General features: G+C 48.6%; 1 protein-coding gene across 3 annotated transcripts in view; it reads left to right on the top strand.

The window, feature by feature from the left end:
* Nucleotides 1–13961, top strand: part of AKNA (AT-hook transcription factor) — a 123023-nt gene that overhangs the window by 79868 nt on the left and 29194 nt on the right. For all 3 annotated transcript variants that reach the window (XR_003858109.1, XM_029611374.1, XM_029611373.1), the window contains exons 12-17: nt 2317–2578; nt 2813–2916; nt 3240–3508; nt 4219–4381; nt 6134–6289; nt 12985–13103. Coding sequence is in view for 2 of the 3 variants with exons in the window: in XM_029611374.1 (XP_029467234.1) it covers nt 2317–2578; nt 2813–2916; nt 3240–3508; nt 4219–4381; nt 6134–6289; nt 12985–13103 (1073 nt within the window). In the remaining variant the exon portion in view is untranslated. The remainder of the gene's footprint in view (nt 1–2316; nt 2579–2812; nt 2917–3239; nt 3509–4218; nt 4382–6133; nt 6290–12984; nt 13104–13961) is intronic.

A 13961-nucleotide genomic window follows, 5' to 3' on the forward strand; every position in this document is an offset into this window, starting at 1 on the left:
AAAGCTCTGTGGCCAGGATGAGGAGGTAATCTTCAAAGTCATTTACATGCATAAAACTCTTGTTTTTATGTGCGAAAATGGCTGTTATAAAATAGCCCAGGGCTCAGTTCACATAAAAGTATGCCCATAACCCAATTTTGCACATACTTTTATGCAAACTGCAGAGAGGCTTCCCCGGGGCAGAGTCAGGGAAGAATTGGAAGTTATCTGGAGTTCCCATTTTCAATATGAGAGACCTGGCAAATTAGAAGGTACACCAAAGATACATAATGAGTATTTTATATGCACAGCTCACTAGTCTGCTTAGGGAGGGTCATTTTATAACTGTGTGGGCAGAGATAAAGTCTGCATGCAACTTGTACACACAGGGCTTGATATTCAGCTGCTATCCGGCTGAATAAGTTAGCCAGATAAACTTATCTAGCTAACTTGTCTGGAATATTCAGTGGCATGGCCCTACCCCTGAATATATATGGATAAGTTAAAGCTAGCCAGATAGGTTTAGCCATCTAATTTTAGACCTGCTCAATAGCAAGTCTAACTTATCCAGCTAACTTAGCAGATAAGTCTCAATAAGTCCTAACTTAGCTAGCTAAGTGGCTGTTGAATATCGGGCCTGCAGATTTTAGCCAACACTTTTAAAGTGAACTTATGCACATAAATTCACTTTGAAAGTGTTTGGATAATTAAACCAGTATGCGCAAATAAAATTACATCCTCTCTTTAAAGGGCATAACTTATGTGCATACTTTTTAAAACCCAAAATTATGTGGTTATTAGAGATGTGAATCGTGTGATCGATCGTCTTAATGATCGATTTTGGCTGGGGGGGGAGGGAATCTGATCGTCGCGGTTTTTTTTTTTTTTTTTAAATCGTTTAAATCGTAAATCGGAGGAGGGCGGGAAAACCGGCACACTAAAACAACCCTAAAAGCCACCCGACCCTTTAAAATAAATCCCCCACCCTCCCGAACCCCCCCAAAATGTTTTAAATTACCTGGGGTTCAGTGGGGGGTCCCGGTGTGATCTTCCACTCTCGGGCCACGGCTGCGTTAATAGAAATGGCGCTGGCACTCGTGCCATATGGCCGTATTGCAAAATACAGCCGGCGCCATTTTGCAATACGGCAATACGGCCAGCGCCATTTTGCAATACGGCACGAGTGCAGGAGGTCGCTTCCGGACCCCCGCTGGACTTTTGGCAAGTCTTGTGGGGGTCAGGAGGTCCCCCCAAGCTGGCCAGAAGTCCCTGGGGGTCCAGCGGGGGTCCAGGAGCGATCTCCTGCGCTCGTGACGTCGGGGGACAGGAACCAAAATGGCGCCAGCGCTACCTTTGCCCTGTCATATGACAGGGCAAAGGTAGTGCCGGCGCCATTTCTATTAACGCAGCCATGGCCCGAGAGTGGAAGATCACACCGGGACCCCCCCCACTGGACCCCAGGTAATTTAAAACATTTTGGGGGGTTCGGGAGGGTGGGGGATTTATTTTAAAGGGTCGGGGTGGGTTTTAGGGTTGTTTTAGTGTGCCGGTTTTCCCGCCCTCCCCCTTCCCCTCCCCCCTCCCCTGATTTACGATTTTTGACGATAAATCGGGGGAATTCCTATTGTATCGCGCCTCTAACGATTTTTAACGATTTAAAATATATCGGACGATATTTTAAATCGTCAAAAAACGATTCACATCCCTAGTTATTATAGTTGTCTTCATTCTAGGCTAACCCTCTAATCCATTTCCTCTCACTTCTTTGTCAGCTCTTAGTATGTACAGTGACTTGGTCATTACTCTTTGCCAGATCATGTGACAAGCACTCGTCTGTCAAAGGGTAATGCACTTACTAAGAGGTGATTAGAGGATAAGCCTAGAATATCCATAACGGACCATCACAAGATTTGCTATATGTGTCGTGGAAAAGGCCACTATGATATCTGTCATCCAAAGCATTTCAGGCTCAGAAGAGTAGAGTCCAAGCCTTCCCTACATAATGAAATTATACGTGACAGCAGAAAAAGACCAGCCAGCCCATCCAATCTGCCCAGTTATTCCATCCATTCTGCTAAGGATATAGCCCAGCTGCCAGCCACAGTGTGACCATTTGTAAGATATCGCTCCTTATGCAAAACAATTTTTATCATCTTCCTCCTTTGTACTCTACACCTTGGTACAGATGAGCTGTACCCCCAGCACCCTCCTTACCCAATATTAGCGTTGCATCTTGAACTCTGATATCACTTTACAAAATAGAGAACTGATTCTAATTTAGTGGTTAGGCAGGGCAGTTCTTTGCCAGTGAAGATTCCTTGTTTTTGTCCTTTTCAGGCAGCCCATGGAGAGGAAGCCAAGTCCCCTGGGAGAAAGCCAAGAGACTGTATTGAAAAATAGCCACCCTCCTTCCCTTGAGGGAAAAGAATTGTTTCCTCAGAGCTCTGCAACAAATGCACGAGCCCTAACTGTGAATCCCAAATCCTCATCCCAGAGCCCGCAAAGACGCGTCTCCCATCAGAGCAGCATGGCGGGCAGTCCTGTTTCTCAGAGTCTCCATCATAAAGCTTTCCCACAAGCTAAGATGCTCCATTCAGAGGTAAGTCTTCTACCTCTGAGTATCGCACTTGCATGCAGCAAAGGATCTCCCTGGTGACAGATCCAGGGATAGCTGGGGAAGCTCCTAGTATCCCAGCCAAGAGCAATTGGAGATCCAGATGCCATGCAGCCTGATGGGAAATATCATGGATCAAAATTTTGCATTTCAATTCTCTCCTTTTATGCCAAGTGTCTGATTTCAGTTCTTTCCGTTTTGAAATTCTTTCTGTTTCAGGAGCGTATTGTGTCTCCAGAGACGGACAGTGGGTTTGTGGGGTCAGAGAGCAGCAGGCTATCTCCCCTCAGCCAGACTCCTGAGCATCGAAATTCTCATGCCAGGTACATCGGAACACTTTCCTCGCTCCACTTTTTTTCCTTCTGCTTTGTTCTCTTCATCCTTTTTTTCTTATCCTTCTTTTGACTCTTTCCATACCTCCTCCTTGTCTCCCCATCTCCATGCCTCATCCTTTGATTTCTGTTGTCTCTGCTCATCGTCCTTTCCTCTCTCGTTTTGTTCCTTTCTCTGTTTTCTCCTTCTTTTTGTCTCCTTTTCCCTTTCTCCCTTGTTTTTCTTTCTTCTCCCTTTTTGCTAATATCTGCCTTCACACTAAGCACAACCCTCCATTATACACTGTCAATTACAGCTGATTGTTCCTTCTCAGAATCCCCAGTTTGGCAGACAGATTGGTCAAGACGTCCACGAATTCACCACGCCAGACCTTTCCCAGGCAAGGCATTCAGCCGGGAGATTCTGCAAAAGAGCCAGTGAAAACATCAGTTGCAGTCAGGAGCACCCATCCGAGGGCCAGTGCCCAGAGGCCCAGCGTGACACGGGATACTACTCTAGTGAGCAATCCATGCCAAAAGAGCTCTCCTTCCCACTGGACAAACAGCATTGCGGGAAGCGAAATGGGGCAGCACGCATATAGCAGTGAGTACAAGATACCTGTGTACGGCAGCTGGTGGGAGGTAGACAAACAAGGGGAGGTCTGAGTTGGCACCAGACTGGGTATTCTTTCATTCAATGTCACGGAGGGAAGGGTTGTTGAATGAGATGGTCCCAGAATGCAGCAGTGGCCACTGCTGCATTCTGGGCTGTCTAGGAGTGAACAGATGCACAATGTCCAGGCTACCTGAGGATCATGGAGTGAAGTGGGCGATGTCCAAGCCTGGACATTGCATCTTGGTGCTGGAGAGTGTGGATAGCCTTACAAACTGCACACGCTGCAATCGTATCAAGAAAAATTTTTTTACAAACCCATTTTCTCAGGTAAATACCCTTTATCAGGCTAAAAGTATGTGCAGGCTTCCACAGTGCAGGTTCTTTTAGCCACATCAGGAGAAGGTGTTCCTGGGGTCGTGTTTAGATCAAGGGAGGAAAATAATGCATGTCAATTGCATTTTCAAACGGGTGCACATTATTTTCCATGTAAAATGTATCCACAGGAAAACAGGTGCAAATAAATGTCTGCAGATGCTTGTTGCTCCTAGCAGTCTTCAAAGTGCAAGTACACGTGTGCTTTCATTTTGAAAACTGGTGCAAAGATCATGGGTAAAAAGCTCCCGCAAGCTAGCAGGAATGTAGGCAGTTTGAAAATTGCCTTCATTATTAACATAGTCTCTGCCCCACGTTTGCTGCAGCTCACACGGACTCAGAAGAGGAGGCAGAAAGCGGAACCAGCATTTGTGAACCCCTTCCTGACAGCAGAAGATCGCGGAGCACATCCTGGACCCCTTCACCTTCCCCGCCACAGAGGAGGATAGGCATCCGAGCCGATGTCCTCTGTTCCCGCTCGGCTCGAGAGTAAGTCTGCTGGTAGTCATGTGCTCTCTTCTGTTCTACCTCATCCCATTTCTGCTGGTTCCTTGTCATCAGTGCTGTCTACATGGGCTCTTCTGTACATTGTTGTTCTCAGTATATGGCAGGGAAATGTGACACACATCTCGAGCCATTCACCGACCAGTAGGCCTGACGACTGGGATTGAGGGGCGCCAGTTCACAAAAATGTTTTGTACTGACTTCCAGTCTTTTTCGGACACCCTCGCTCTTTTGCGCGTACACATTCTACTATGGCTATTTGTGCACAGCTGGAAGCCTAAAGGGGTAAGCTGTGATCAGGCTGCAGGCTTTTTGCCTTTGTGAAATCCCTTTCTGTTGTAGAAAGCAGCCTGGTAGCCATGTAATGCTGAGCTGAGAAGAGTCTTTCTGCAGGGCTTGTCTGAGGGGATTAGCAGAGCAGGAGGAGGTCTGCAGTGCCAGGCCCTTCCTTTATACCAACTCCATTGCACAGTCCTTGGCAAACGTAACTGTGGGGCCAGTTGTTAGGACATACAGCTGTGTTGGATACAGCCAGATTAGTGGCTCACAGGAGAGCAGCTGGTTAAACTGTGAGCCCAGTGCTGAGACACTTATAAAAAGGACATCTTGCACACAGTGTCTTTCAGAGTTGTGGTGCATATTCCATTTGAATGCCAGGAACTGGTTGGTACTAGTTATACAGGTAGTTCAGGTTGAGGTTTCCAGGAATCTAAAGGATTCATTCCTATACCAGAGCTGATGGCTGAAAATTGCCATCAAGATGGGAAGGATGTGGTGGGGGGGGACTGGGGTGTCCTACTGAGGAACTACAGGGTGCTCAGAATCACAGGACCTGCACACCCTTTTCATGTATGTGACTGTGGTGGGTATGTGTGTGTGTGTGTGTGTGTGTGTGTGTGTGATTACTGTCCAGATTTTCTGACCTCAGAAGTGAGAGAGCCCTAACCTCCATGGGACTGCACTAACACAATTCCATGAATAGCAGGGTTTGAGTAAACCTAGAGAAGTACAGGAGAGCAGTAAATTCAAGAGAAAAGCATTCCCACTCTGGGAGTTAAATAAAATTGACCGTAGTGTCCTTCAACTCTAATCACTCCCTGCTCAGTTGTTAGGCTTACACTTCACGCAGGACCCTTCAATGTGATCTTTGAGGTTCATTTTGAAAGTGTTGAGTAGACTAAAACGCATCCAGAACGAAGCATCAAGAATGAAACAATGCCGCAGGTGCCCTGTGCCAAAATGTCTGCAGTAACTGGTGTCACCTTTTCTGCAAAGTTGGGTGAAAGGGAATTAAAGGTAGTCTTGGGTGTTGAGAGGGCCAAGCTCTGCTCCACATTTATCACTGGAAATATCCTGGAATTTTTAGCAGAAAGTTTTTAAGAAAAATCTGAAGCAAATTTTACATTTGGTAAGACAGACAGAAGAAGAAATCTACAGCAGTTCCACCCTGAGCCAGGGAAGAATAAAGTTTGAAGCCCATTCTTCAGCACACTGGGACATTTTTAAATGTTGTGATGAGAAACTTCTTTTTATTCCCTCGTAGCTAGAAAATGTAAGTGCAAACCTTGATTCCGCTTAGATGCTCTTTGCAGTTTCTTGACTCTGTGGGAGCAAGCGGGCATGTGGTGACTCTCAGGTGCTCTGGGGTCACGTGCGTAGTGTCTAGGTACAGTACAAGCAAATTCTCAGCCTGATGTCTGTGCATTCTTCATGTCCCCTCCCTCCCCCACTTGACAGCCAGGCTATCCAAGCCCTACAAACTGAGGTGTCACGGCTCCAACGGAGGCTGGAGGACAGTCTGTATAGATCCCAGAGTGACTTGGCAGAGACTTCTGGGACCATGGGGCAGCCAGCAGGGGAATCCTTGTCACCTGGTTGCTCCACACCCTTCAGGTAGGTGAGAGGATTCTGTTTTGCTCTTCTCTCCCAAGATGTATTCATGCACTGTCTCCACCCTTCCAATTCCTAACCTTCCCTTTCCCTGTATGTACCCGGATCAGTCCAGGCGCCTGGGTTTATGCATCCCTGCCAGCAGATGGAGACAGAGAAAAACGTCACTGACACTACTTCATAAACCCCAGTGCCATCTGCAGTTCCTCAGTATTTTCTGTCTCCACCAGATGACACAGGGTGCTGAACCTGCAGTTCTGCAGTTTTTCTTTCACAAGTTTTCTTTTGAGCCTCCAATTCCTAACCTTCCCTTTACCTCATTGTTTCCTATACCTGCATTTGTATGCTGTCTTCTAAACTCTTCTCTTTATCCCTTCCCTTTCCATTAAGCCAGGGATCCCCAGATCTGGTCCTTGAAGGTTGCAACCCAGTCAGGTTTCCAGGATTTCCACAGTGAATATGGTATATTTGCATATACAGTGGAGGTGGTGGATCTCATGCATAATTATAGTAGAAAACCTGACTGGGTTGCAGCCCCCAAGAACCGGATTTGGGAACATTAACCCTTTCTTTACCTTTTCCACTCCTTGAACACCTGTGGGGTGAGGCACTCTTGCCTCAGTGCGGCCCTTCTTTGCCCTGCCTATGCCTCTGGCGGCGAGGGAGCCTCGGCAAAAGGATCAGGGGGCAGATACTGCACATGTGCTGCAGGTCCTGTGCAGAAGGCCCCAGGGGGGTGAAAGAGATGGCGGCCATTTTAGCTCCACATGGCAGGAGCCCTGATATGGATGGGGAAGGCAGGGACTCCCCTCCCCCTTTCTCCTTTGCATCAGGGGCCTGGAGGAGGGGGAGATGTGCTAGCGGATGCAGGGGAGGACCCGGCACTCATGGAGAGGGTAGACTGCTGCGGACTTTCCGCAGATTTTGTTTTATTGATGCATGAGGCCTACCTTGCTAGGCAGGAGCTGGCGGCAAAGAGGCCAGCTTTTCAGATGATCCGAGGCAAGGCAGGAAGGTCCAAGCTGAGGTGTCTCCCAGGACGGGGGGCATTTTATATCTGTTGGGTCTGGATTGATCGTGAGGGGAGGATCTTTCTTCCGAGGATTCCATTGGCGCTGAAGGACCTGCAGGTGGGTAAGGGCTCTGGTCAGGGTGTGGGTCCAGTGACTGATCCACTGGGGGACCCGGATGCAGATGAGGTCCCTCTGGCAAAAGGGTTGACCCAAGGGTGGTCAGGTTATTCCTTAAGGAGGAATTGCGGCCTCTCATCCCTCAGGTTCTGGAGGAGCTGGGGATTAAGGTTGTACGGGAGGATTCAGACAATGAAGGGGTAAACCTGGTGTTGGAGGGACTGCGTGGATCTCCAAGGGCATTCCCTTTGCCAAAGCAGATAAAGAAGCTGATTGACCGGGAATGGGATTTCCCAGAAGTTGGTTTGAAGGTGGCCAGGGTTATGGCCAAGTTGTATCCCCTGCCAGATGACGCGTTAGAGCTGTGGAAACTGCCAAAACTGGATGTGGCGGTGTCAGCAGTCACAAAGAAACTGAAGATTTCTGTGGTAGGGTTGGCAGCCTTGAATGATGCCCAGGACAGGAAGCTGGAGATCCTGTTGAAGAGACTGAAGTCTCGGCTCTGAGCCTTAGGCTGCAGTCTGCGCTAGTCTAATGCAGAGGGCCTGTTTGTGCTGGGTGCAGAATGCGTAGGTGAAAGCAGCGGAAACCTCTGCGGAGCCTGGCCAGAATGCTTGGTTGGAAGCGGGCGTGGTCTATGTGGCCGATGCCCTCTGATATGCTTCACGCTTCAGCTAGGAATATGGTGTCCGCGGTAGCCGCTCAAAGGATTCTGTGGCTACGTAGCTGGTCGATGGATGTTTAGTCAAAGGTGCAGCTTTGCAATCTCCTCTTCAAAGAAAGGTTATTGTTTGGGGAGGATCTAGAGAAGCTGATGAAGCATTTGGCAGATTCTAAAGGGAATAGGTTGCCGGAAGATAAGGGAACTAAGAAGATCTTCCCGCCTCACACTCGCTTCCATGAAATGAGGAGATTTCGCTCCAGCAGAGGTTCTTCAGATTTACGCAGAAGCAGGGTTCAGGAAGGCAGCAGTCCTTTTGAGGGACCCGTAGACCAGCCAGAGAGAGTTCCGGACAGGGCTCCAGAGGTATGAATGCAGGCTGGTCCACTCCTCCCTGATGGCAGTCAGAGGAAGATTATCCCAGTTTTTTGGGGAGTGGACCAGAATCACTTCAGACCAGTGGGTGTTGGAAGTAATAAGGGAAGGCTACGTTTTAGAATTTTCTCGCCCCCCCCTCAAAGATGCCTTTGTGTCCCGTTGCGCTACGCCCAGCAAGCGGGCAGTGGTGTGGGACACTCTGCTGCGGCTGCAGCGATTGGAAGTCATCCTCCTGGTGCCGCAAGAGGAACACAGTCAGGGAAGGTATTCTGTGTACTTCATGGTTCCCAAGAAGGAGGGCTCGTTTTGGCCCATTCTGGATCTGCAAAGGGTCAATGCAGCATTGTGGGTGCCATGTTTTCGGATGGAAATGTTACGAACGGTGATTACAGTGGGGCACAAAGTGGAGTTTCTGGCTTCCTTGGATCTTACGGAGGCATATCTTCACATTCCCATCAGAGCAGAATATTAGATGTTTCTACACTTCCTGGTGCTAGGGGAGCATTTTCAGTTTTGAGCTCTTCAGGTTAGCTACTGCTCCGAGAGCATTCACAAAGCTGATGGTGGTAGTGGTGGTGGCCCTCAGAAGAGAAGGGATACTGGTGCATCAGTACCTGGGAGAAGTCTGAGGTGGAGTGTTTCTGTTCCATTCGGCAAGTGATGGAGTGCTTGGAGTCCCTGGACTGGGTTATAAACCGGGTGAAGAGCCATCTGGAACCTTCCCAGTCCTTGAATTATCTGGGAGCACGATTTGACACCTGGTTAGGCAACGTGTTTCTTACCCCGGAAAGGATACTCAAGTTGCAGTCGCGAGTGGTTCGGCTGTCTGTCCCCAAGGTCTGGGATTATTTTCAGGTGCTAGGGTCTATGGCTTCTGTGCTGGATTTGGTGCCATGAGTGTTTGTGCACGTGTCCACCTCAGAAGACACTCCTGTCCCGTTTGGAATCCGATGTCGGAGGAGTTTCAGCTGAGATTACTGCTCCAGGAGGAATCCAGGTCCAGTCTCTCATGGTGGCTGTCGTGGGAGAAGGGAGTGGATTTGGAGGTTCTGGCATCTGTGGTTACTACCACCCAGTCCAATCTGAGCAGTTGGAGAACGATATGTCAAGGATCTACAGCCCAAAGGCAGTGGTCTCCGATGTAAGTGTCCTGGTCAATCAACTGTCTAGAAACAAGGGCAGTCCGGAGGGTGCTGTTCTTTTTTCCTCTGATTCAGGGTCGGCTGGTACGTGTGTTCTTGGACAATGCATAGACAGTGGCCTATATCAATCGACAGGGCAGAATGAAGAGTCGCTTGGTGACTCAGGAGGTTCACAAACTCTGCCTGGACGGAACTTCATCTGGCAGCACTTTAGCCTCTTACGTGGCAGGGTTGGACAATGTGCAGGCTGGACCCAGTAGAATGGGAGCTGTCAGCGGAGGCTTTTGTGCTCATTTGGCACAGATGGGGCGAACCCCAGTTCAGTCTCATGGCAACGAGGAAGAATGCCAAGGCGACTAAGTTTTATAGCCGCCGAAGGGAGTTTGACTCCGCAGGGATTGATGCCCTAGTTCAGCCATGGCTAGAAAGGCTCCTGCTATGTCTTTCCTCTGTGGCAGCTCGTAGGATGGGTGTTGCGTCGCATCAAGCGGCATCAGGGACGAGTAATCCTGGTAATGCTGGAGTAGTGGTGCCATCCGTGGTTTGCAGATCTGGTTCAGCTAGCGGTAAATGGGCCCATTTGGTTAAGCCTCTTGAGGGGAGTGCAATGTCAGGGACCCATCTTGTCAGAGCAGGCAGATTGCTTCTAGATAGCGGCTTGGCTTTTGTTATGGTTAATGGTGTTTGGGTGGATCCTTGGACACTGTGGCAGCTGACCTCGCCCAAAGGGGGCAGTCCTGTGAGGGACCACAGTGCCAGGCTAGACTCCGGACAGACAAACACAGATTTTGAATCTTTTATTAGACAGTTTAACCACCAGAGGTGGCGGTAGTGAGTAGTGGTTGTAGAGCCCGGCTGGGCGCGTCTCTCACAGAACGCTGGAACAGCGGATCTTCTGCAAGGCAGTGCTGTAGTGGAAAGAGACTGAGAGTTATGAGCACACAATAAGACCAACATTCAGAGTCCCAATGTAGAAATAGGAGAAGTTCCGAGACAGGGAGAGCAGGCCCTCGAGGAGTGAGTACCTGATCCCTTAGAGCAGAGAGACTTGATAGTGTTGTACTCACTTAGCAGTAGCAGAGATTCCACTAGACTAGAGGTCTGGCACCGGAGTAGAGAGCAGACCCTCGGAGCGAGGACCTGATTCCAGTGAAGCAGTACTGTGGAGAGAGATGGTATCTGTACTCACTGATGGTAACTGTAAGTCAGTTCTTCCAAGCAGAAGCTTAGAGGTTGCAGGCAGCGACTCAGGGAACATGGCCCTCGGAGCGAGTACCGGTTTCCTGATAGCACCTGAAAGAAGCAGAGAGGCCCCCGAGGACCAGGTACCCCGTTAGAGACCCCGAAGGGTAGTAAGAGTTCCAGATAGCACTGGAGTGGCAGAGTAGCTTAGGAAAGGAGAGCGAATCCCATCCGTACAAATCCTGTTGCTAACTCAACAAGCTAGTAAATACTGTAGGCAGATATACCCGGAAGACGTGACGTCAGAACAGGTTCACGCCAATGTGAAGTTAAAGATGAGAGCGGCATGCGTGCGCGCGCCCTAGAGATACCTTGAAGGAGAATGGCGGGAGGCAGCACCAAAGCCAGTCTGGGGACGCTGGAGAGAACGGCAAGCAGATGCCGCCGCGGCCATCAGTCCAAGGTGAGCAGGAGGATCCGAGTGTAGAGAGAGGTAGGCGGGGTGAAGCAGTCTAAGACCAACGGACGCAACAGCTTTTGAGAGGTGACTTTTCTGCTTGAAAGGATATTCTGAGCCGGTGATTACTAATCTTCTTCAGGCTAGAAGATCCTCTACTTTGGCATATATCAGAGTCTGGAGAGAGTTTCATTCCTGGTAGGGGGTCCATGATGCAGGTCTTGGTCTTTTTGCAGGAGGACTTGTCAAAGAGTTTGGTCTATAATTCTCTCAGAGTCCAGATGGTTGCCTTGGGTTGTTTCAGAGGGAGATTGCAGGGAAGACCCTTACCATCTTATCTGGACATAGTGTGTTTTCTGAATGGAGGAAGCAAATGCTTTGCTCCTGTCTGTAGACTTTGTCCGTCCTGGAATCTTAACTTGTCCTACGAGTACTGTGTGGTCCTCTCTTCGAAACTTTGCGAAGGGCTACTTTGAAGGATCTTACCTTGAAGGCAGTGTTCGTGGTGGCGATTTGCTTGGTGAGACAGATTTCTGAGCTTCAAGCCTTATCGTGCAGAGAGCCTTTTTTGCGAATTTCTGATGAGGGGGGTCGCGTTATGGGCAGTTCCTTCTTTTTTGTCCAAGGTAGTGTCTTCTTTTCTTCTTAACCAGATGGTGGAGCTGCCATTTTTCCACCTGATGCCCAATTCTCCCCATGCGAGGGAGCTTCATCTTTTGGATCTGCGTCAGGTTTTCCTTAGGTATCTCGAGGTGACCAATGGATTTTGGTGCTCGGACCATCTTTTTTTTTTTGTTCAGTGGACCAAAGAATTGTTGCAAAGCGACTAGGAGTACAATTGCTAATTGGTTGAAGGAGGCGATAGTTTCGGCTTATATTAGTAAAGGTCGGTCAATCCCTGAGGGATTGCGTGCACATTCTACTAGGGCACAGGCAGCCTCCTGGGTGGAAGGTTAGTTGTTATCGCCGCAGAAGATCGGTCAGGCGGCAATTTGGTCCTCTTTGCACACTTTTACCAGGCATTACCATTTGGATGTCAGGGCCTCAGAGGAGGGCTCATTTGAGAGTGTACTGCATGCAAGTCTTTTGAGATCCCACCCAGGTTAGAGGGGCTTGGGTATATCCCACTTGCCTGGACTGTGAACAGGAAAGGAAAATTTGGTTCTTACCTGCTAATTTTCGTTCCTGGAATCTGGATCAGTCCAGAATCCCGGCCCATTATAATGCTTTTCGAAAGACCTCTCCTGATTCTGGATGCTCCTGGTGATGCAGACTTAAGTTGTGTGCTGAAGAATAATAATGTATATAGTTCTCACTTGTTTGAGACACAACATTTATTTTTTCTTGCCTCTAGTTCTGGGGTCAGTTTGGTTGGGAGTTTGCAACTTGTACTCCAGCTTTTTTAGAGGAAGAGGTCTTGGAGATTGGGGTTAGACATCTTGTCTTGGGTATAGGTCAATACTGAGGGACTGCAGATGGCACACTCAGATATGTAGCAGGGCCTCAAAGTTTTGTTCTCTGCCTCCATCTGCTGGTAGGGATGCATAAGCCCACTTTTCTGGACTGATCTGTGGTATTCCAGGAACAAAAATTAGCAGGTAAGAACCAATTTTCCTTTATCACAGTAGCGCACTTTAGTAAATCAGGTACTTGCTCTTTTTCTTTCCCTTTGAAATCCTCTTTCTCTGTATCTCCTTTCCTGTCTTCCCAAGCAAAGTACAAGCAAAATAGTCCTTTTCTTTTGACAGGAAATCCACTGAAGCGGGTCCAGAAAAGATGAGGCAGCCTGCTCATACGATAAAGCTGGAAGAACAGGGGCAATTACCAATGCTGCCTCCGAATGGGCCAGAACTGAACCTGGACCTGAGTAAGTGACCAACAGGGCTAATCATTTTCGCACACAATTTTTGCAATGTGCTATCATCTATATTGAGTCCCCATGGAGAACTTCACCCTGACCATGCAGATAATTCAGGCCCCAGCCCAGAGCTCCCCCACCTCTTCTGCCTCTCCAGCACTTGCTTATTGGGGGCAACTCTCAGAAGAGTCATTCAAGCTTTACCTACATTATATGGGTAATGAGTTTTGGATAACGGTACATAAGGGGTTTCAGTTAGGAGGGTAGAGTCTTTTGTGAGTGCTGTCCCACTACAAGAATAAATACTGAACACTGGCAGTTGGAAGGCAGAGGTGCTATCCCTGTATGTACCCAGATCAGTCCAGACTCCTGGGTTTTGCCTCCCTTCCAGCAGATGGAGACAGTGAAAGTTTTGCTGACACTGCCACATATCTCAAGGTGCCACCTGCAGTCCGTCAGTATTTCTCTGTCTCCAGCAGATGGTGGAGGTGCAAACCCTGCAGTCTGTGTTTTTGTAAAAATAAATAAATAAATAAAAAATGTAGGGAAAGAAGTTTTGATCTTTCTTAGATTGCCTCCCAGGTGGTTGGTAGGTCCTGGTAGGACCATTCCCCCTGGTTTTTGAGGCGGAGAAGCAGGGGGTTGGGGACCCATCATTGATCAGTCCTTTATCACCCAGGGTTGAAAGCTGGTGGTTCCAGTTCCCTCACCCTTTGGAGGACGGACAAAGCCTGCTGCCTTTCTTCAGGTTTCAGAGAAGTAATTTCTTGTTCTTCTGCTGTGCACTGGTAAAGTTTACAAAAAAAGAGAAAGTGAAGTCTTGCAGTGTTCCTTTCTTTAATCGGCAGTGGAGCTGTGTTTCATGAG

Source organism: Rhinatrema bivittatum, chromosome 8, assembly GCF_901001135.1.
Source record: "Rhinatrema bivittatum chromosome 8, aRhiBiv1.1, whole genome shotgun sequence".
Lineage (NCBI taxonomy): Eukaryota > Metazoa > Chordata > Amphibia > Gymnophiona > Rhinatrematidae > Rhinatrema > Rhinatrema bivittatum.